The 25,109-nt window shown below is 38.2% G+C and overlaps 1 protein-coding gene across 8 annotated transcripts; it reads right to left on the reverse strand.

Annotated features, from left to right (window-relative positions):
- Nucleotides 1-297: 297 nt before the first annotated feature.
- Nucleotides 298-24,759, reverse strand: LOC120074351 (F-box protein At5g39250). 8 transcript variants are annotated; one of them, XR_005480965.1, is made up of 5 exons: nucleotides 24,368-24,758; nucleotides 13,452-13,559; nucleotides 10,163-11,058; nucleotides 3,127-3,163; nucleotides 298-670 (listed from the first exon to the last, which is right to left on the reverse strand). XR_005480965.1 is itself a non-coding variant. In XM_039027475.1 (3 exons), exon 3 carries the CDS (start codon nucleotides 11,016-11,018, stop codon nucleotides 10,269-10,271), a length of 750 nt encoding a protein of 249 aa, XP_038883403.1. In that variant the 5' UTR covers nucleotides 11,019-11,058; nucleotides 16,976-17,072; nucleotides 24,368-24,759; the 3' UTR covers nucleotides 9,953-10,268. The 8 variants fall into 8 exon arrangements, 6 of the variants coding, with proteins under 6 accessions (XP_038883403.1, XP_038883374.1, XP_038883382.1 ...); XR_005480966.1 differs by lacking the exon at nucleotides 3,127-3,163 and having other exon boundaries at nucleotides 301-670; XM_039027475.1 differs by lacking the exons at nucleotides 298-670; nucleotides 3,127-3,163; nucleotides 13,452-13,559 and adding an exon at nucleotides 16,976-17,072 and having other exon boundaries at nucleotides 9,953-11,058; nucleotides 24,368-24,759.
- Between the last annotated feature and the right edge of the window lie 350 nt (nucleotides 24,760-25,109).

Here is a 25,109-nt window from a genome sequence, read left to right on the forward strand (position 1 = left end):
GATGTGTTAGTCAAATTATGAATTTAGTATATAAATTTGACAAGAATTTGGGATAAAATTTAGAATATGGCCAAATTTTAATTTGAGATTTTACCTCTAATTTGATTTGGATTGGGGATACGAATATTTGTAATAGATAGTAAAATAAAGGAAAAAAATTTAAAAATATATTACCTCTTTAAAATATTTGCAAATACGGAAGGGTTGACTAGTCAACCTTTGAATTTTTTTTCTAATTTTCAATTTTATCCTCCATTGTCTTGTCTTGTTGTACACCTTCTTTATCACACCCCTTCCCAGATTACCCTCTTAATCCAGAAGAGAATGTGACGGCCACAGTTACCAACCCTTTTGTGGCATCCACTGCCTAACTTATATCCTTAACCTGTCCTGAAAACCCTAAAAACTCATATACAACATATAACATACTACAAATACTCAAACCCAACTTAACATAACCAAGGTTTCAACACAAATCATATATACATTATATTAATAACACAGAATTCAATGAGTCCCAACACTCTTCTCTAGTCCCTAACATGAACAACACATATGTACAGATATTAACAAGGTAAACACTTAAAACTTCTCTTCAAACTTTGAGCTGTAACTGGTCCTTAAGTGGCAGAGCAATAAGGCAGCTAACTTCTGGGGAGATGACCACTACCTGGAGAAAAGGAAAACATTTAGAAGAATGAGCTACTAGCCTAGTGAGTGACTATAAAAACATATACATTTAAGTTGAAAACTATCAAGCAAACTCATGCTTAAAAACTTTAAAACATGGAGCTACTAGAAATCATTAAACATCTGAAACCTTAGTTGAGAGATAACCATTTTGCTCAATCCCTCAACATTAAACCTTAGATGGTTTGGAGTAATCTCAACACTACCAACATCAACTCTACCTGCGTGCACGTGGTAATAACTAAGTACCGTCATACCTTAGGTTCTAGGGGTCCAGATACATTCGCATTGTCCTTCAGTATTGGGTTCCACATTAAAATATTTATCCCAGATACCTTCTCAAAGTCCTTCGCTATCGGGTTCATCATCATAAAACTTTATTCATTAAAACATGTACACCCGAAAGAATAGATAATATAAACATATGCTATAACATCATTCTCATAAACTCATGAACTACTAGCACATGCTAGTAAACATAAAGCATATAAATACTTAGAACATACTTTCATAAACATCTTTTAAATTGAGCATGTGTTGTGAAAACTCTTGGAAAACTGGTTTGCTTGGAAAACTATCTCATTCATACTTTAAAATGAAGATAAGTATGAAAACTAGTCTTTTAAGGAAGACATGTGTTTGCTAAACACTTAGAAAATACTTAGTTTTGTCACTCACAGCCTTGGCCGTTTTCTGTGTGGTTGGTAAGCTTCTCCCGTGGGCGTTTGTCCTATGAAGACAACAAACATCTTTGGTTAATGTCACTAGCTCCCTTGTGAGCCTAGCACACTTAAGCAAGCTTAATATTAACTAAGAATGTGGCCAACGCATGCTTACCAAGTCAAGCAACACTTAAGTAACTCGAGAGAAACGGCTTGGCTTGGCGGCCACAACCTTCCTATGCGTCAACGCATGCCTATGCGCTCACGCCCATCACACATCACCTTGCAGCCGCACGTCTCAACACATCCATGCGCGTCCTTGCACCCACAAGACAACCCTTGTGCTCACACATGCTTCATTGTGCAACCTCCCGCGCGCACGCCTGGCGCAACGCCCGACACTCACTTTGTCCTCGCGCATGTATGCTAGCGCGTCTGCCTAGCCTTTCAAGCTACTTGCTTACTCAACCTAAGCAATTGCCTGCTTGTTCAACACAAAAATCCAAATCAACTTCAAGCTTAAATTACTTATTTTTTCAAACATTATTTTTGGAAATTTCCTTCTATAAACTTGTGTAGAAATGTCTTAACTGTGAATTTGAGCTTCAAATTCTTCACAGTCTGGCCGAAATTCTTCAATCTTCACCTCTGGCCCTGATTCATTCGAGAACTAGACCTTCTCGAGAAAATCTTCAAATTTCAACTCAATTCCTTCGATGATTTCTTCCAGCAGCCCAAGGAGTTCAACTACACTCATCAACTATTCAAATGGCTTTGGAATAACCTTTTTTGCACAAGTAATTGCTCAAACCGAGCTTTTGAACTAAGGCCTTCTTTTTATACTAAAATATGCATGCTTCAGCATAAGACTAAAGTGCCAGCTAGTCTACTCAGTAAAATTAAACCTTCTAATCTCGACAGTTGGCCACCATAATCGGTGATTAAGTTGAAAGCTTTCCATAATCACCAACGCATGGCCCTTCAACTCTTACCACTGCATAGCTTCACTTGGACGCTTGGCCAACACACACCTCAGTGCCCCTCTTGCGCCAATGCCTAGTCTCAAGATCATCGCATGGCCCTACTTCATGCACATGCTTGCTTGGCCATCTCACAGCAACCCATGCACAAACCGCATCACCTAAGGCATCCTTGCCCATGCGCACACATCTTTGCCCATCTAACCTCAACGTGAGGCTTGGCTAGTGTATAACCCATGCTCAATGCATGGCATCATCTTCGCCACACATAGCCGCGCCTACTCCATCCCTCTACGCTCAACTTGTGCTCAATTTAACCTCAATATGATAAGGTTGTTGTATATTCTTGGCAACAACCTTCAACGCATAAGGACCACACTTAGCTTCCACATTTAGCCAAAATTTCCTACTAAATGCTAACACCAAATCCAACCCGTGAGCTACAATCTCAGCACTTAGAACATTTTCCTCCTTTTCCACTCATTCTCAAGTTTCTTCCCCACAAACATAATATTAACTTACACTTAATCTTATTTAACATAATGTCACACACCCTCCCGAGTTTATTCTCCAAACCTGAAAGGAGATGTGAAGACAACAGATACCACCCTTTTGATATCTATTGTCCACCCACCTTAAAAGAATTCGTCAGGTACACATACGTATAGTTCAATAACTTTTAATGTAAGTTACACGTGTTTATACTAAATACATTCCTGACTCTAGCTAGCCCTAATGAATTTCAATAATAACCAGATCCAGGGTTTCGTTTCGTGAGAGTGGCAGTTTCAAACCTTGAGTGGCACTTTCAAAACTTCCTTCTATCGCTACCTGAGGAGAAAATAAAACATTGAAAAACGTGAGCTAAAAGTCCAATGAGTGGTATATTTTTATAAGAAAATAAGTATTGCTTAGGAAATTTATTCCTAAAAACAAATTTCACAATCAAGTATTCATAACACATAAAAATGTAACCCTCCCAACCTAGTAACTGGCTACTTCTGGCATAATCATGTGTTTCCCAACTACTCCCATTTATTCCCAATATGCAAGTTGAGGAAACAATCCCAGTACCCACATAGCCCGCCGAATGTGTACATGTCAACAATATCCCGTTAGTCATACTCGGGTATGCTAACAATTTTCTAGGGTATAATCCCAGTTTCCCGTCAATTCATGTTAACTAGCAAGGTCAAAGGTAAAACAATCATTCCAGCAAAGCACAAGAGATGATCAACAACAAAACTAATGAATAAAATCCAGGAAGACACATTTTTCGATCATGCCAAATTTACAAATCATACATATATAATAACATATATGTACATACAATCCAAAAACATATGAAAGTAGAAACCACTCACAGTCTTTTGTTATGCCTTTTCCTACAGTCTTCGCCGAACAATTCTTGGTCCTATTTCCTTGAATTCTACTTATTTCAAGAAAATCCTAAATTAGTCTAATTTCTCAAATAAATTAACTTTGGTCTTAAATATATCCTTAAATTTGAATAACTTCACTTACCCACCTCAACTTACTAAAAAATAGATGTAACTTCTGGAAATACAGCGGTTGTGCGCAAATGGGTGGCAATCCTCGCAAAAATGCGGGCATGACACAGGCGTGGCGACTGGGACGTGGACGAGCGCGTGCAAGGTGCTGGACAAACGTAACACACGCGGTCATGCGTTGGATTGCTCAAGTAGTCGGTTGTGCGATATGCACTCTATCGAGTGTCCGTGTCTCCAAGGACACGTGATTTTCGATGGGGCACACGCGCACACATGAGCCGTTCGCCAGGCGATGGTGTATGCGATGGATGTCTGCCTTATGCGACCAGCTGACCCCTCTGCCTTCTAAACTGAATTCCTCAATTCTCACTTCTCCAAATCAAATGGAAGCCTAGGATCACTTAGTACACTCACCTCTCAACACTTTCACATTGATTTCACTTGATTTGCACGAGAGATTTGTGAGAGCCAAGGTCCCCCAAACGCCCTATTTATAGTTGTAAAACCCGCACCTTACTTTCCATTTTTAATTATGTTTATCGATTGAGTTTAGCGAATTAATGAGGTTAAATATTTAAGTTAGATTGGAATTGTGGGTTTTGGGTAAAGAATAAGTTTTGAAGAAGGAAAATGTCTAAGTATTGGAAACTTGGCTCTCAGATACTTATTAAACTAGCCTTGCAAAAAGAAACCCTGGCTAAGTGTTAAAAATGAAGAGTGGTGGCTGAACATCGAGTACGCATAAGGCAGGCATCAAGTAAATGTCACCGAGCACCGAGTATGAGCGATTGAGGAAGGGTCGAGCGTCAAGTATGAGCGATCGAGGAAGGGTCGAGCATCGAGTATGAGTGATCGAGGAAGAGTCGAGCGTCGAGTTTGAGTCATCAAGGAAGGATCGTGCATCGAGCAAGCCATCGAGCACCAAGTATCCCATCGAGCATCGAATTCTTCCCATCGAGTATTCAGCAGAGAACCATTGAAATTTCCATCGAGTAATGACCCTTTTCCATTTAGAGTTTTTCCATCAAGGATTGAGTTTCCTTAAAACGTTCAGCTTTAAACTTTTCTTTTAGTTATCCAGGTAGATGGCTTAATCTGGGCCATTAATCTCCACTAGTGGGTGAGGTGGCTTAAGGAGATTTCATGCAAAAAGGCTAGACGGTAGTATAAAAAGGGAAGAGAATTTCAAGAGCTCGTTTTGGACGATTCTTAGAGCAAATCAAACGATCTTGGTACCTTGGAAAGCTCTGAGTCTAGTTCCTGAAATCGAGCCTTTGGAAGGGATTTCTCACCGGAAAGAGGGCCGGAGAAGGAAGGAAGAGACGAAGGTTCGTTTTTGGGCATTTTCGGGCACTCGATGAAGAATCGTAGATCTAGGCCAAACCACTTGGAATTTCAAGCTAAAAATTTAAGGTAATATTGTTATCACCTTTTCAAGCATGTTTTTAGAAGGAACGTTTGCAAGATAACGTCTGGGGTTTGAGTTACATATTTTGGAATTTAAACCTAAAATCTTTGATCAAGCAGGGAGTTGCGGTTTAGGGCCATCGAGAAAGATTTAAAGGCCCAGGTCGAACCACAAGGAATTTTACACTTAAATTTTGAGGTAACATTGTTAACAAAATTCTGAACATGTTTGAAAAAGAAACTTTCTTTAAATGAGTTCTGGTTTTCGAGTTATTGACGTTATAAGCTAAATCTGGAATTTGTGGACAAACAGGCAATTTCTTGCTAAGTGTGAGCTTGGTTTAAAAAGAGTAGTCTCAAAAGGGAGACCAAAGTAGTAACTAAAATTTTTATTCTTATGTGTAGGAGCAACGTCCATTGGGGAAGCCTACAAGCCTAAAGACCCGTGAGTGACTAAATGTCTTCAAAAATTTATATATAAAAGGAGCATACGTTCCAAATGAATTTCATGCTAAAGTTTATGGGTTTTCCAAGAAATTAAAGTCTATACTTATGATTTTAAAGATTTCATGACATTTCTTAAGCATGATGTTTTAAGCTATTTAAATAAGTTTTACTAATTCTAGCGCTTGTCAAGGTTGAATGCTAAAGTGTTGTAAAACTAAATGTTTATAATTCGTGAAGCATGCGTGTTGAATTGTGATAATGCTCTTACGGTGAAAGCTAGGAAGGTGTTATGCCTAAAGCCTATTGTACTCATATCTTCTATGAATGTTATGATTCTAATAAACCGGATGCCGAAGGTATAGAAGGTATCCGAGGAAGTACCTAAGATATTGACAATTCTTACTCCACGTGCACGTAGGTAGTTCTGTATGAGAGGTCGAAGTATAGGTCTCTTGCCTACAGTCATTATAATGGGACCGAAGTATGGGTTTCACGGCCATGAATGGATGTTGGAAGCTTGAGCTACGAACGCTCGTTCTCAACTAAGGTTTGATAGTATGTTTGATTATGATGTTATGATTAATGTATGATACTACGTAAGTTGCATGAGATTATTTCTAGCATGTTTATATGTTTAATATAATATGTGAATGAAAGGCTTGAAACGAATTGCTTTTCTATGAGTCACTCAATGGGCAACTAGCTCACCGTTTTCAAATGTTTTCTTTTTTTTCCAGGTAGCGGTCAGATTCTCCGAGGTTGAACCCACTGCTGCTTGCCACTCAAAGCTCGGTTAGGAAGGAGGAAGCTTAGGTTAAGCTTGTTTTTTATGTACACATGTTTTTAGAGAAGTTTGGGACTTGTGGATTTTATTTTGGGACCCATGTTTTCGTTCTTGCGTTGTTTTGTTGGATATATGTTTTTTCGTCGTTTATGAATTGTATTTAAGTTGCTTTTCTGGTTAAAGTCATAATTATTTTGCCACTAAGTCGTATTTGCATATCAAGGTTTTAAGCAGGTTTTACTTAAGTTAGGCAGTAAGTGCTGGCAAGTAGGTCGATAAATGTTGCCGTCATATCCCCTTTCGATTTTAGAGGGAAAAATGGGAGGGGGTGTGACAATAGTAGTCCCAAAACCATCAGTGATTGATACCACTTCAACCTTGCATGTCCAGTTGCCTTTAGCATGCATGTGCCAACGTATCTCCTCTGACATCTCCTCCTTGTATGTTGGCTTAAGTGTCTTAATCTTGCATAGGCCAACAAATAGCCTTCTTGTGAGGTGTCATTCCCACCTTTGTGCCCACCTCATCCTTGGTTTAGCCAAGACTTCACTTGGTTCAGCCACATGCCCCAATTTTCTATCGACCCAAACTTGCTCCCCAAGCTTACCTATTCAATGCATGTCACCCCTTTTTTGGCCGCATACCTCACCCAACGCCTAGTCTTACTTGGATGCATGGCCTCTTCCTTGGCTACATAGTCTTACTTGGACACATCCATCCCTTGGCCAGCGCATTGCTTTAGCACTCCCCTTGCACCTAACGCTTAGTCTCAAGGTCGACGCGTAGCCCTACTCCACGCATACCTTGCTTAGCCTACGCGCTCTAACGTACACTCAAGCCAACTCGCCTAAGGCTATCTTGTTCCTTGTCGTGCTCGTCAACTTGACCTTTTAACCTCAACCTGGCTTAGCCAACGCATTTCTTTATGCCTCAATGCAAGGACCTCCTCACCCTCGGCCAACACTTAGTCGTGCCTTTCTCCTTTCCTCAACTCCCAACTTGTGCTTACTAACCTCAAAATACTAGATCGTCGCATACCTTCAACGCATGGCTCCCATCCTTGACCAATTTTGTCCTCCTTAACCAAGCTTATCTACATTCTTTTTTTTAGCACCCAAGAGTTTCATTCTCAACCCTTAAAGTGTTTTCCTCTTCTTTTAATCATCTTCGAGCTTCCTCCTTATAATACTAACTTATACTTAGTCTTCTTTAATCTTATTACCCAAGTTTGGCTTGACTTACCTTTAGTAAGACTCAAGGGTTTACACATACTAATTAAAATACATAAGTAGGGAAAATAGGGTTTGGGGTTTACATTCTTCTTCCTTTTTTTTATCTTTTTATTTTCTTTATTTTCTTCGATTTTTGCTTATTTCCTTTCTTTTATTTTTTTTATTTTCTTTCATTTCTTTAGTTTTTACTTCTTCTCTTTCTTTTTTTTTTATTTTTTTATTTTCTTTTCTTTCTCCAATTTTTTACTCCAGTTTTTGTTTCTTCCCTTTCTTTTTTATTTTATTTTCTTTCATTTCTTCAATTCTTGCTTTTTTCCTTTCATTTTTTTATTTTTTATTTTCTTTCCTTTATCCGATTTTTGTTTCTTCCCTTTCTTTTTTCTTTTTAATTTTTTTTATTTCTCCGATTTTTGCTTCTTTTTTTAAAAAAAAAAAAACTTTCATTTCTTCAGTTTTTGCTTCTTTCATTTTTTTTTTTAAAAAAAAAAATCTTTCATTTATCTGATTTTCGCTTCTTCCTTTTTTTTTTTTCATAAGAATTATGAGGTTGAGTTTCGTACCCAAGACTTGAAAGTACCTAATTCATAATTGACTTAACACTAACAAGTCAATCATCAACTTTGATTATTATAATGAAATATTAAATATAAATAATAAATAAAAGTCTATTGGTGCTAGCCACTAATATATTTTTTTATCATTGATAGCATAATCTTTGATTATTTTTTTCACAGTTAATAGCCACTTTTAGAAGATTATCATTGATAGCCAACAAAGTGAATTTAATTAATAAAGTTGAATCTCTAACTAAAGTGTAAGTGAAATACCTAGAAATTATCACTAATAACATGTTTATCAGTTACAGAAACTATCAACGATGACATGTTATTTGATGGTAAAAAAAAATGATAGTAGTTATCTCTAATAGCATGTTATTAATGATAGAAGCTATCACCGATAGCTACAATATAAGTGATATCAATGATATCGGTGATAGAACTTAGGTGATATCAATGATATCGGTGATAGAACTTAGATGATATCCATATATCGACAATATCAATGATATAAAAGTCAATTTCATTTTATGAAAGCCTCTCATTGATAACCATTGATTGAAACTATCAATGATAGCCATAGCCATCAATGATAACTGTATATCAGTGATATGACTTAGATATCAATAAAATGAATGATATAATGATATTGGTGATACGACTTAAGTAAATATTAAAGATAGTCATTTATAAACCTCTTATTGATAGATTTCTATCACTTATAATTTTAAATGTTAAGCTTTGAAAGATGATAGTTTCCTTTTAAAAGTTGATAACTACTTATAAAAGTCTATCATTGATATCCACCGATGGCCTTAGATGTTAATATTTCAAGTTTGATTGCAATTGATAAAGTATATCAATGATAGTCATTGAAAACTAATAACAAATTAAAATGTGATATTTCAAGTGTAACTATTTTAAGGTTGTATTGATATTTCTCAAATTGAAAACTATCATCTCTGACTACAATCTCCAGAGTCCAATTTCTAGCAATGGTTAGACTGGTGGAGACCAGTGGAGGGGAAGGAAAAAGTAAAAATAAAGCCACATAGGCTCAACTTAATTTAAAAGGTAGCAAAAATTGTTATTCAATTATGTCACATCATTTTTCCGTTGGCCAACTAATGGTAAAGTTTAAGTCATGGTCCATTTAGAATTATTTTCCAAACCTGTAGGATTAAAATGTCTGTTTTGAAACTTCAAGGACTAAGTAAACTATAACCCCAAACCTAGGAGCCAAAAATGAATTTTGCCTTTTTTACTTTCTATTTTTGCCAAAACCCCAACCTGACTGAAACTTTTCAGCTTTTTACATTTTCAACCCAAAACTGTCAAACCAACCAGTTTTGCAGTTTCGATTGGTTTATGCAGTTTTTCTGATATTTCAACTTTTCCTTACACCCCTAAACTATCAACAAATCACTAACCAGAACAGCAAGCCAAAAAAAATCATCAAACCAACCAAGAATTCAGCAGCCATGCACAGCCAATAAATTGGGAGCTGCCACAGCATAAAAATAAGACAACCATCTGCAAGGAAAAGAGGGGGAATATATATATATATATGCGCGCGCATGTGTATATTTAAAAAAAAATGCGCACATGCTTGCTCTGGGTAAACTAAACATGGCAAAATAGAAAATGACTTTCAATGGCAACTTGAGCCTGAAAACATATACTTCGAAAGAATATACTCGAGGTCGAGCCTGAAAACATATACTTTGAAAGAAAGACTGGCATACAAAGAATGGATCAAGATTGCAGGTGACTCACATAAACTATGGAAAAAATACAAATTGATAAAGAGAACTTTGTTCGTATTTATTGATGGTATGAATTGGAAAATTATGTACAGTGACAATGAACAAGTAAGGGACAGGTTATAATACCAGAAAAGCCAGAGCGATATTTCCAGGCAAGATGTGTGAGTTTTTGATACTTGGCGCAACCCCCACATGGCCATGCCTCTTAGCTTCTCCAACTTTCTTTTCCCCCTCATTTCCAATCAAGCAAGTCCAAAAGCCATAATACCTCATCCTTTGTATTTGCAGCATCACAGAAATCCATTACTATTCCAAATACATCGATTACACCATCATTTCCATCGTCCATGAAAAGCAATGAGATCCATGCTCGGATTCCCGAGACAAACGGGTGTAGTGGTGAAAAATCAAGGTAGTCAAATGCCAATGCCCTGTAAGATGTTCTATCAATATAATCAAATACTGATTTATTCACTATCCTAGCAACTTTATTGGAATCCTTTCGTCCCACAAGCACGGACACACTCACGCTATGGGATATAGGAATTGAGAACCTTGGCTCAACAGGGAGTGTCATCTTGAACTCAGGGACTTCGAGGTGATAACTAAGCACATTAATAGTACCAGGTGGTGGGTTCTTCATACCATTCTGGAGGACTTGACCTGAGACCACTTCTGAGAATATTAATCTGTCTTCACTCCAAATGTCGATAAAAAACTCTAAAACATCAAAGGAAAGTCGAGGAGGGAGAAGACGTCGATTATTGGGGCGTTTGTAAAAATTTCGATATAGTTCGTAGTAGGTATCAGTTGGAGGATTGGGCGTTTTGCAGGTTGAAGGCCACCTCTTGGCACACAAGCATTTCCAGAAGTAATCATCTTGAGCGATATCTCTCCACTGCTTGCACACTGCCATGCAGGAAGCAAGGTCCACACCTTCCAGCAAAGGGAAAATTACCTTCAAAACTTCTTCCCATATCATTTTCCAAATAGAAATATAACAAGGGAGTGAGGATTTGATCCTGCAGCATTAAACCACATTGACTAGTCAGAACAACACGTACATTGAAGACAGTCATGACTACAATGGAAATTTCACAGGAGGTGTCAGCACAATCTGGTGGAAAGTAAAAAATAATATATAAAGGATCATATAAATTACTTTTGGAAGTTAAGTGCAAGGCATAATTTATATTCTCCATATAACAGGTTTCAAGGAAAAACTACCACAAGTTTTTATTTTTAAAAAATAACAATATAAAAGAAAAGAACAGAGGAGAAACGACCACATGCTAATCTGAGAAAATCCAAGTAGATTATTCATGTATTACAAAATATACACACAGCAAAAGGCTAAAGTTGTTCGATAGTGAACATAATGAATGCTAACACAGAAGCCTCAAAACCATGATCTCCATACTTCTGTGGCAGGCTGCATGCTATTCATTGTGTACATCTTGTATATATATTACAGAAACTTTTAAGGAATGTTTAAAAGAACAATGCTAGTTTCCATTATAACACTGCAGTGATTATTTTAATGTCATCGTAAGTAAGATCCTTGAGAACCACATAGCTAAAACATTGAGTACTTAATCTACTAATTCTGATCAACATTAATCAGTTAAATATCTGTTAAGGACCCTCGATCGGTATATAGTCAGATATTTCATATTCAGTTCATCACCTCAGTCAGTTTCTTAAGCACCTTCAATCTGGACATTTGGCAGCTGTACATCAGTTACTTTGTTACTTAAAGGGTTCACCTGACCAAGGAATTTTGTTATGAGATTCTACTACTTTTCTGCTTAGAGCTTCTCCAGATGCTGATTGGGGTTCTTTCCCAGATACCAGTCACTCGATTATTGGCTTTTGTGTCATTTTAGGGGAATCCTTGGTCTCTTGGAAATCTAAGAAATAGCCCACTGCAGTATGTCACAATCTTCTGTTGAGGCCAACTACTGTGTATTGGCATGAATCTCCAGTGAGTTGGTTGGGCTTTCTCAGTTACTTTCTAATCTCCATGTAACTTTGCCCATGTCTGTGGTTGTTTATTATGATAATTAGGTGGCCATCTCAATCGTCTCTAATCTAACTTTTCATGAGCAGATGAAGCCTATTGAAATTGATTGCAACTTTGTTATTGATAAAGTTTTGGATGGTTTCCTTAAAATTATTCCCATACAATCACACTTCAGCTTGCTGATGTGTGCACAAATGCTCTCGCTACTCCTGTTTTGAGTGTTGCTTTATCGAAGCTGAGCATTTCAAATATTTATGCTCCATCTTGAGGGAGAGTATTAAGGATATCATTGGTTTTTTCTCTTGGGACAACTCGTCTGACCCAACAACGTTTGGGTGTGAAGGAAACTCGTAGGATATTAAATCCTAGGTAGGTGGCCACCACGGATTGAATCCATGACCTCTTAGGCCTTTATCAAGATCATGCCCCCTATTTACCACTAGGCCAACCATGATGGTTAAGGATACTATTGCTTGCTATTTCTATAATCATTTTGATTTGTTTAAGTTTGTTATTCGTTAATGAGGGTAGTTATATCTTTTAACCTCTTTACATTTAAGGGAGAGACGATTGTAATCTGCTCAAGTTTTCTCAAATTGAATAAATCAATTTCATGATGTGTTAATGTCTACGCAGCTTGATAATTATATGGTTTTTTAGTCTTTTTTTTTTTTTAAAAAAAAAAAATGTGCATGTGATATGAATAAAGACATCACATCACAAGGACTTCAAGTTCCATTTAAAGCATTTAAGCTTCATTTACGACAAATCAAGCATAATTCAAGGGACGATTTTAAAGCTACACCAAACTTGATGTAGGAATTATAAACAATCTTCCTTTGTTGAATTCTTTTAATATTAGTTTAGAGTTTAGTAGCTTTTATGTCTTTGTAAACCCGCTGTTTAAAGTGGTTGACCGGCTACCTAGGATTCCAGTCACATCAGCTTGTATAAATAGGCCTTTAGCCGCCAATCTTATTCAATAAATAATACAATATTTGTTCATTGAGTTCTTGAAGAATACATCAAGTGTATCAGAGTGTCGATCCAACGTGCCTTCTTTATTGGATCTTAGTTCATCATGGACGTGGAAGCATCCTCATCAGTGAAAGCCATACAAGCCCAATTATCCTTGATAGAGAAGTCAGTCGATGAAATGAAGGGAGAAATTGGAGAAATCCGTTCTATGCTAGCTCAAATTTTGCTACACATGAATGAATATGCAATCCACGGAACATAGAAAAGATCACAGTGACTTAAAGAACAAAGGTGGAATCCGTAGTGAAGAACCTCAAGATTCGAACGTGAACAAGGAAAAAACAGTGGTTTGAATCCCTTTTGATTGGTAAGAACCTACAAGAAACCCGAGTAAGGCCAAGATTATAGAAATACCTTATCAAGAACATAGACCGAGCAAGATTCCAGCATCAAGAAACCCATATCAATCAAGATTCCGACTCCATGAAAACCAAGTTGTGGGTGGTTACATGATGCAAGATTCTGATTCATCAAGTGAAGGTGAGAATTATTACTATGGAATTTGATGAAAAATAGAGTAAGGAAAAGAAAATAGCATACCAATGATTTACGTGGAAAACCCTAATTAGGGAGAAAAACCACGGGATAAAGAGATTCTTATTAGAAAACTGATACAAAGAAATACAACAGACCAACAGCTTAAATAGAGAACAAGGAAACCCTAGGATACAATGAAAAAGACAAAATTGCCCCTAGAGTGCAAAAATCCTAATTTCAACACTCCCCTCAAGTTGGGGCGTAGATGTCAATAAGACCCAACTTGCTCACACATGTGTCAAACAGATGTCTGAGAAGTCCCTTTGCTAAGACATTTGCAATTTGTTGATTGGAAGGAATATAAGGAACACAAATGTTGCCACTATCAAGTCTTTCCTTGATAAATCTCCACATGCTTTGTTCTGTCACGTTGAACAGGATTATTTGCTATGCTTATGGCTGCTTATTATCACAGTAGAGTTTCATTGGACCGGTATGCTCTTGATCAAGGTCTTTCAAAACTTTTTCAAGCCAGATCTCTTCACAGATTTCCAGACTCATGGCCCTGTATTCTACCTCGACACTACTTCTGGCAACGACACCTTGCTTTTTGTTTCTCCATGTAACAATGTTGCCCCACACAGGTACAATACCCTGATGTTGATTTTCTGTCTACTACAGATCCTACCCAATCAGCATCGGTGTAAGCTTCGATGCATCGTTTTTCAGTTTTCCTGAACATTAAGCCTTTCCCTAGAGAGGTTTTCAGATATCTCAAAATGCACTCTACTGCCCTCAGTGTTCTTCGTATGGAGACTGCATGAACTGACTTACCATACTCACTACATAAGAGATGTCGGGTCTAGTATGAGATAGATATATTAATTTCCCAACAAGTCGTTGATATCTTTCTTTGCTCACTGGAACACTTTTACTCATATTACTTAACTTTGCATTTGCTTCTATAGGGGTATCAATTGGTTTGCACCCCATCATACCTGTTTCTTTAAGCAAGTCCAGAGTATACTTTCGTTGGGAAACTGAAATTCCTTCTCTTGATCGAGCTACTTTCATTCCAAGGAAGTATCTTAGTTTTCCAAGGTCCTTAATCTCGAATTCCTCAGCCATCTTTGTCTTCAATCGGTTAATCTCTGAGATATCATCGCCTGAAATAACAATGTCACCAACATAGACAATCAAAACTGCAATTTTCCCGGATACAGACCTTTTAGTAAACAGAGTATGATCAGAATGACCCTGTTTATATCCTTGCGACTTTACAAACATATTAAATCTGTCAAACCAAGCCCTTGGTGACTGTTTTAGCCCATATAAGGACTTTCTCAATCTACACACTCGGTGATTAAACTGTTTCTCGAATCCTGGGGGAGGACTCATATAGACTTCTTCCTCCAGTTCTCCATTGAGAAAGGCATTCTTCACATCAAGCTTGTCAAGGGGCCAATTCTTATTAACTGCAATAAAAAGAAGAACCCGAACTGTGTTTAACTTTGCAACTAGCGAAAAAGTCTCGGAATAATCAACCCCAAAAGTTCGAGTAAAACCCCTGGCAACTAATCTGGCTTTGTATCTATCAACAGTTCTATTGGGCCTATACTTTATTGTGAACACCCATTTACATCCAACTGCTTTATGACCATTTGGATGATTGACTTGATCCCACGTATGATTTTTCTCGAGAGCTCTCATTTCTTCCATAACTGTGGCTTTCCATTCAGGACTTTCCAACGCTGTGTGTATACTGTTTGGTATCACCACTGTGTCTAGGTTTGTAGTGAGGACCTTGAACTCAGGAGATAAATTACTATAGGATAGGTAACTCTGCAACGAATATTTAATACATGATTTCATACCTTTCCTTAGGGCAATCGGAAGATCAAGGGATTCATCTCTATCTTTACTTTCTTCTGACATACTGCATTCTCCCTCCGGTTCTGTTATTTTCCCACTCTCAACATTTTTTCCAATGGGAATAAGAGATGCTTCTTTTCCAGGTTCTACCATGTCCTCAAAACCATTTGTCTCTACACCATCATCGACCTCAATCACATCCTTGTTATCATTATCTTCCCTGTTTTTGCTCTCAATATTTTCAACACAAGCATCAGTTTTGTCACATTTATTATTATGATCAGGGATAGAACTACTAGTACCTGGAACTGATCTCTGTTTAGACTCATGAACTGGAGCCGGAGAGATAACAGGCGGCGCTATTTCCTTTCTGAGATTCTTTCTATAGTATGTGATCCAAGAGACTTGTTTGGTTGGGAGGATAGGTACGTTGATACTCACATCAAGGATGGGTTCAGGTTCAAGTAAGGCAGAAAGGCTGGGACCCCAATTGGTTTCTTTACTAGAATGCTCCCCCTGGAGAGAACCATTGGGAAAGAATGAATGATCTTCAAAGAATGTCACATCCATAGAGACAAAGTATTTTCTGGAAGGAGGGTGATAACACTTGTACCCACACTAATATAGATGGTACCCTACAAAAATGCATTTTTGTGTCCAAAGGGTAAACTTGGTACGATTAGGTCCATGTGTATGAACGAACACCACATAGCCAAAGACACGAAGAGGTACATCAGAAAGAAATCTGGAATTTGGGTAAGACTCTTTGAAGAAATCTAAGGGGGTTTGGAATTTTAGGACCCGGGATAGCATGCGGTTTATTAGATAGGCTGCTGTCAAGATAGCATCACCNATCTAAGGGGGTTTGGAATTTTAGGACCCGGGATAGCATGCGGTTTATTAGATAGGCTGCTGTCAAGATAGCATCACCCCACGAATAAGAGGGAAGGGAAGTTGACAACATAAGAGAACGGGCAACTTCAACAAGGTGACGGTTTTTCCGTTCGGCCACTCCATTTTGTTGAGGATTATACGCACAAGAACTCTGCTAGACAACACCTTTGGAGACAAGGAATTCGCGTAAGGCGTTACTAAGGTATTCTCAACCATTATCACTTCTGAGAATAGTGATTTTAGCGTTGAACTGGGTTTCTATAGAATTGTAAAATTGTTGGAAAACTGAAGTGACTTCTGATTTATCTGTCAGAAGGAAAACCCAAGTTAGACGAGTATGATCGTCAATAAAGGTTACAAACCAACGCTTCCCAGTTATGGTAGTGACTGGTGAAAGACCCTAGACATCGCTATAGAACAAAGTAAACGGTTTAGAGGGCTTACAGGGCTGAGAAGAGAAAGAAACGCGAGGCTGTTTAGCCTGGACATACATATCACATTTCAATTTAGAAATATTAATGTTGCGAAAAAGATGAGGAAACAAATAATTCATATACTAGAAATTAGGATGGCCAAGCGATAATGCCATTACATATAATCAGTTTCAGAAATAGAAAAATGGGAAGAAAACAAACTAATCCTATCACATATCCTAAAGGAAGCTTCTTCAGTGAGGAAATAGAGTCCCATGTCATGCCGGGCAGTGCCAATCGTCATCCTTGAGTTCAGATCCTGAAAAACAACATCATCAGGTGAGAAGGTAACACGACACTTCAAATCTCTTGTAAGTTTACTAATAGATAACAGATCGTAAGACACTTTTGGCACATGCAACACATCTTGGAGTACTAAGCCGGTAAAGGGGGACACTCGTCCTTTTCTAGCAACGGGAGCAAAGGACCCATCTGCAATTCTGATTCTCTCATTTCCAGCACCAGGTTGATAAGATAAAAATTGATCAGAAACGCCAGTTAAGTGATCTGTGGCTCCTGAGTCTAATATCCACGGTTTATTACCAATTATACTCACAAGGCCAAGGAGTGAAAAGTACCTGTATGGGCGATTGCATTTACACCCACTGTAGTAGTAGTGCTCTGAGTAGTTTCTTGATTCTGAGTTTGAGTATCTCCAGTAACAGATTTACCTACAAGAGCCCGACTTGGCTGGCGTTTCTTACCATATGGCGGTCGACCGTGAAGTTTCCAGCACTGATCTTTAGTGTGCCTAGGTTTTTTGTAATGTTCACACACTGGGGGCGGCTTACTGTTCTGTTTATCTTGTACAGGGCCTGATGTTTTGGAAGCAGCGGAATCTGGTGGTGTTACAGGTGTACTGTTCATGGCCTCGACCTATCTTCCTCTAGGCGAACTTCAGAACAGACTTCCATTAGGGATGGTATAGGTTTGGTCCCCAATATACGACTGCGCACTGTATCAAATTTAGAGTTGAGTCCTGCAAGAAAGTCATACACGCAATCCGTTTCTTCAAACTGATAATGAAACACTCCTCCACACGAACAGTTCCAAATCATCTCATGGCACAAATCCATCTCTTGCCACAACAGAGATAGCTTGTTAAAATAAGCAGTAACGTCCATCGTTCCCTGTTTGCATTCATGAACCTGCTTACGTAGAGTATATAAACGCGAGGCATTTTGTCTCTTGGAGTAGAGTTTCTGGGCTGCCTCCCAAATATCACGGGCTGTAGCTGCATACAATAAAGGTTTTCCAACCTGAGGTTCCATACTTCCAATCAAAATCGACCTCAACAAAGAATCCTCTCCTTTCCACATTCGCTCTTGGGGATCACCGATCCTTGGTTTTGGTATTTCACCTGTCAGATATCCAAATTTATGACGGCCCTCTAGGGCCATTTTAATAGATTGAGACCAAGAGAAGTAATTATCAACATTCAACTTTTCTCCTATAATAATTCCAGAAGAATTGCCTATAGTTCCAGAACATAAATTTGAGGGGTAAGTAGGGAACGAAGTTACCGAGTTTTCAGGGTATGGTTGGTTCTTAGATGTCGATCCTAGGACTTCCCCATTAGCAGCAAGCTGCTGCTGAAACATCTCGTTCTGTCGATTAATCTGCAACTGCAACTGGGTAACTTGATCTTGAATTATATTTCCTTGGTCATGGTGGTATGATGAAGACTAGCCCCCTCCAAACTCATCCGTGATCGGCAAAAACTATCCCATTCGGTTGCTCATACCCGGCTAGAAAATACCCATACTTCTTCCATCTGTCCTTTGGTGTGGCATAGGTTGAGATGAGATATCGATCTGAGAGAAGGCCGGCAGCAACCCCAACGGACGGAAACTTAACTGATCGGCGCTGGGCATCACGGATTTGGACCGGTCGGCAGTGGGTATAGCAGATCGTGGCTCCAAGGCGTCGGTTAGCAACGTCTGAGATCGGCCGGACAGGATTCGAGTGGTCGGCCGCTTGTCGCCCTCGTCTGCATGCGTCCGAACCAGGTGGGTATTGAATGGTTCGTTGCCGTCTTCATCTGCACGCGACTGGATTGGGTGGGTAGTGGCTGGTTCGCTGGTCGCCGGTTGCTGGGTCTGGCGGCTGGTTGTTGGGTCTGCAAAGGAGATGGCCAGTGGTGGGTAGGGCAGCGGAGGCTGGTCTTCACGGAAGTGGGGAAGAAGGGTTTGGAAGTACTTGTCAATGGCTTTTTGGATAATACTGGTTATATCTGGATTATTGGTTTGGGATTCTCCTGTTGGATTTTCCTCAATGGTGGCCAGGGTTTCGTCTCCATTCTCTGATACCATGATGAAAAATAGAGTAGGGAAAAGAAAATAGCACACCAATGATTTACGTGGAAAATCCTAATTAGGGAGAGAAACCACGAGATAAAGGGATTCTTATTAGAAATTGATACAAAGAAATACAACAAACCAACAGCTTAAATAGAGAACAGGGAAACCCTAGGGTACAATGAAAAAGACAAAATTGCCCCTAGAGTGCAAAAACCCTAATTTCAACAGAATTCAAGAAAGATTGGGAATGCAACGAGGAAGGCATCACATTCATCAAGAAAATACTGAATACAAGATGAAGGCTGATCTTCCTAGCTTTGATGGCCGAATGGATGTCAAGGAATTCTTAGATTGGTCAACAAAGGTTGAAAATTTTTTTAAATATGCAAACATTCCAGACGAACAGAAGGTAAAACTAGTGGCCTTCAGGTTCCAATGCAGTGCATCAGCTTGGTGGGAGCAACTCAAAACGAACTAAAGATATTATGGAAAACCACCAATCAAGTCTTTGGCCGAAGAAACTAAAGTTGATGAAGAAAAGATTTCTTCCATTAAACTACCAACAGATCCTTTATAACCAATGTCAACTTTGCAAACAAGGGGATCAATCTATCTTTGATTACATTGAGGAATTTCATCTGCTAGGCACTCGAAATAACCTACCAGAAACAAAACAGCGGTTGGTATCAAGATTTGTCCTTGGCCTTCGAGAAGAGATTAAAGAGGTAGTAAAATTACACTCAGTCACATATTTGGCAGATGCCATCACACTAGTTACTACCATTGAAGAGAGTACGAGACAAAACAAATAAAGACTCATCAAAGAAAGAAATCTTGGGAACACCAACCACCTCCTTTTCGTAGAGCTTCCATAGAACAGTCACAGCAAAATACCTCTGAACCACTGCCAAACCAAACTAACAAACCAAGAAAGATGAGGTTGTTGCAAGACAGCCGAATACTAGAGGAGCTGAGAACAATCTCCCAAAGAGAAATTCGAATCCTTATCAGCGAGCAGCCCTGGGAAAATGTTTTCAATGTGGCCAACAAGGCCATCTCTCCAATGGATGCCCCAAATGCAGAACCTTGGCAATTCAAGAAAAAGATGCCAATGACGAAGCTGACTTTGATGAAGACACCACCGGATGAGCTTGCTTACATACAACTAGACCATGGTGACCAGCTTTCATGTGTTCTTCAACGAGTCTTGCTCACTCCTAAGTCTAAAAGCCATCCTCAATGGCACGCCCTTGTTTGCACTTCGTGTACAATCAATCGGGTATGTCAAGTGATCATAGATAGTCGAAGCACCAAAAATATTGTCTCCAAGAAGCTCGTCTCTACCCTCAACTTGAAAGTTGAACCACATCCGAATCCATATAAGGTAAATTGGATCACAAAAAAGGGCGAAACCTCTATCAAAGAAATTTTGCACCGTGCCTCTGTCTATAGGAAACTTGTACCAAGATCAAATTATATGCGATGTCCTAAAATGGATATCTGTCATATATTATCGGGACGCCCGTGGCAATATGACAATAAGGCATTCCACAACGGCCGAGATAATACATATGAATTCAATTGGATGGGTAAGAAAGTGGTGCTACTCCCCCTCAGTAAGTCTATACCACAGCAATCAAGGTATCTTCTTCTACACAAAAACAACTTTTTCTATTATTTCCAAACAAAGATCCTTTACATATTAAGGAACAATCTCTCTTAGCATTTGTTGTCAAACAAGATCCTTTTGAAACACAGAACCACGAGCACTTAGATCCACATATTTCCGATTTACTAAAAGACTTTCCTTTCCTCTTAGAAGAACCTCAAACTTTACCTCCCCTAAGAAACATTCAATACCAAATAGATTTGACACCAGGTAGTACCTTACCTAATTTTCCCTATTATCGTATGAGTCCTAAAGAATATGAAACATTGCACACACACAGATACATAATCTTCTAGACGGTCATATACAACCTAGCTTTAGTCCATGTGTCGTGCCCGCTTTACTTGCATCTAAAAAAGATGGTTCTTGGTGCCTTTGTGTAGATAATAGGGCAATAAACAAAATCACAATCAAACATAGGTTTCCTATACCATGCTCATTAGATTTATTAGATCAAATAGGAGGAGCATCAATTTTCTCTAAAATAGATCTAAGCAGATACCACCAAATAAAAATATGACCTGGAGACGAATGAAAAACAGCCTTTAAAACAAATGAAGGCCTTTTTGAAGGATTAGTTATGCCTTTTGGCCTTTCAAATTCTCCAAGTACCTTTATGCGTTTAATGAATCAAGTTTTATTACCTTATTTAAATAAATCTATAGTAGTTTACACAGTGACATTAATTTACATTTGTACTCATGAAGCACATCTTGAACATTTGCAAATTATCTTTAATGTTCTAAAAGAAAATGCTTTATGTATAAATTTAAAGAAATGCTCTTTTCTTCAGCATCAATTATACTTTTTAGGATTCCTAATAAGTTCTAGAGGAGTTAGTCTAGATCCTAAGAAAATTGAAGCAATTCTAGATTGGACCCAACCTAAGTCAGTTAAAGAAATTCAAAGTTTCCCAGGCTTAGCTTCATTCTATAGAAAATTCATAAGAAATTTTAGTACCATTGCTGGCCCTTTGACTGCATGTTTAAAAACTAAAGTTCCTTTCTCGTGGGGTGATGAACAAACTACTAGCTTTGAAGAACTTAAAACAGCACTAAGTACAATTGCAGTCCTCGGTTTTCCAGATTGTCAGAAACCTTTTTGAGGTATATGGTTGCTTCTGATGTAGGAATAGGAGTTGTCCTCAGTCAAGATAAACACCCTATTGAGTTTTTTTAGTGAAAAGTAAGTTCTAGACAAAAATGGTCAACCTACGAGCAAGAACTCTACTCCTTAGTACAGGCCCTAAAACAATGGGAACATTACCTTCTTGGTAAAAAATTTTGTTAACTGACCATTCCTTCAACAGTTCGATTTTTCATCAAACATACTCCAGGTAATATTAATAAAGTTGTGGATGCTCTACGTTGTAAAGGTACACTTCTAACTCTACTTCAAGGTGAAGTTGTACCCTACTGACCCTGTTTCAAAAATATCTGGTATGCTTGTTCAAATCACCTTCCAACAAATTATTTCCATAATTTTTATGGCTTCCTTTTTTAAAAATGACACTCTATACATCCCACATACCACAATTCGAGAGTTGCTTTTAAAAGAAGCCCATTTGGGTGGGTTAGCTGGACATTTCAGTAGAGATAAGACTTTACCACTTCTTTCTTCCAAATTTTATTGGCCTCAATTAAAAAAAGATGTCAATTTTGTTAAAAGATGTTTTTTATGTCAAACTTCAGAGGGATCTAGTTCAAATCAATGACTTTACTCCCCACTATCCATACCAAACAACATTTGGGAAGACTTATCCATGGATTTTGTCCTTAGTTTACCTAGAACTCAACGAGGATATGACTCCATTTAGTAGTTGTTGATTGATTTAGCAAAATGGCACATTTCTTAGCTTGTAAAAAGACTAATGATGCTCTGAATGTTGCAAATTTATTTTTTAAGGAAATCATCCAACTTCATGGTATACCAAAAAGCATAGTATCTGATAGAGACATCAAGTTCATGAGTTATTTCTAGCGATCTTTATGGAAAAGGTTCAGCACTAACCTCCTTTTAGTTCAACTAGCCATTCACAAACAGATGGACAAACAAAGGTTACTAATCGCACACTTGGTAACCTCTCACCTTGTCTAAGTGGAGACAAACCCCATCAACAGGATCTTGCACTTTCTCAAGCTGAGTTTGCCTTCAATAACATGGTGAACCGTTCTATAGGGAAGTGTCCCTTGAAATTGTTTGCACTCAAGTCCATAGACTAACTCTGGATCATGCTAATTTACCCATTCCTGTTGACCTTAGTGATGAAATAAGCATCATGGCTGATCAAGTGATGAACATAGACGAAGAAGTTCGCCAACACTTAGAGAACACTACTGCCTCTTACAAATTCAAGGCTGATGAACGCAAAAGAGATGCTAATTTCAAGATTGGAGACTTAGTCACGATACATCTAAAGAAAAGCATATTACCAACCGGTCAACATTCTAAACTTACCAACAAGAAGATAGGCCCTTTTCCTATTCTAGAGAAAGTTGGACCAAACGCACATTACATATATCTACCGCCTATAATGAAGATCAGCTCAACATTCAATGTCTCAGTTATTTATCATTACCAAACTCCAGACCAACTCAGTGACGAGTTTGTTCTTCTCAAGCGGGTAGAATTGATGTAGGAATTATAAACAATCTTCCTTTGTTGAATTCTTTTAATATTAGTTTAAATTTTAGTAGCTTTTATGTATTTGTAATAAAGTGGTTGACTGGCTACCTAGGTGTCTAGTCATATCAGCTTGCACAATAGGCTTTTAGCCTCCAATTATTCAATAATACAAGATTTGTTCATTGAGTTCTTGAAGAATACGTCAAAACTACTTCCAAGTGAAGATTCAATAATTCTTGGATGGTTACAAACTTTTGAGTGGGTGATTGGAAAGACCAATTTTCAGATTTATGGAGCTTTAATAGTTTTTTTTCACAAAAGGCATGCGCCTAAGGCACGTCTTAGTTTGTGAGCCTCGCCTTTCCAAAGCGAGGTGCCAAACCTGCGCCTTGGGCCTAGGCGCGTGTCCAAGAGGGCTTTTCAAAACACTGTCCTCAAGGATTACTTAACAACTTTCTTTTCTCATAATTTCATAATCATAGTTTTCATCCTTCAAATTTGAATTCTTGACCAAATACCCGGAACAAAAAAAGTTTGGCTTGAATTTAAGCAGTGCTAAAAAAACAGAGAAACCAATAAATGGACGTAGTATATATAATTTTCAAAAATCAAAAACTAAGAACCAAATAGTTATTCAGTGAGACAATTCCACAACTCACAAACAGCAATAACAACCAAGAGGGGAAAAATGCTCCACAAGAGAAAACGTCATAAACTGATATAAACTAATAAACGAAATTTGAAACAGGGAATGAAAATCATGTTTCTAGGAGCAGAAGAAACAGGCAAAGTTTTGCCAACATCATACACATTCGCATTTTGAACCACTGAGTTCTCGGATGGATAATGGTTGGTAAAATTAACAGTCAACCGGAAAGCCAAAACTTAAGATGATAGAGAAAAAGTGTAGAATGAAGCAATTAGAAATAAAAATTGGACAGACGGAAAGAGAGATCAAACCCTAGATGATCATTAGCCCGAGAACTGAGAAGAGGACTCCGAATCTGAGCAGGTGGATGGAGGAGACAATGCGATCCTACAAGATCGAGAATTTCACACCTCAAAATCTGGCGGAATCGATAAATTTTCCGATTTGATGGAGATCAGAACAAGAAAGAGAGAGACCACGCTCCCAAAAGTCCGACGCGAGAGAGAGAGAGAGAGAGAGAGCGAGAGACGGGGGAAAGAAGATGTACGATTTGTTTTAAGAACCAAACTTCTACAAAGTTCCTTTTTTTAATTTTTAATTAGTAAATGACTACTTCCATGCTTTTTTTCAGTACAAACAGTAACAAAACAGAAGCCAAACGAACACTACACAGGTCGAAGAGCTGGAAAGAACAGCGAAATCAGTATAATAAAGAGATTCCAAATCAGGGAGAAAGTTGCTGAGCCACAGTAAACTCGAAACCAAAGAACCATCTCGCGCTAAAGAATGCGCTGATAAATTATGTTCTCTCGGAGCATACTGAAAAGACACCAAATGGAACAAAGGTAAAACGGTTAATGTCAACCACGTCTAGAAGGGCCAAAATCTCGGGAAATTTGGGCCAATGACCTAATATTATCTAGGTCCATAATGTCAAATGACTTCTTTTTTAAAAAAAATTGTCAATTGACCTTCTGACCTTCTGCTGACGTTATCACGGTATGAGATTACAAGAATTGCCCCTGATAACTGTCTCGCGCTCGCTACTTGGAT

Source organism: Benincasa hispida, chromosome 1 (assembly GCF_009727055.1).
Source record: "Benincasa hispida cultivar B227 chromosome 1, ASM972705v1, whole genome shotgun sequence".
Classification (NCBI taxonomy): domain Eukaryota; kingdom Viridiplantae; phylum Streptophyta; class Magnoliopsida; order Cucurbitales; family Cucurbitaceae; genus Benincasa; species Benincasa hispida.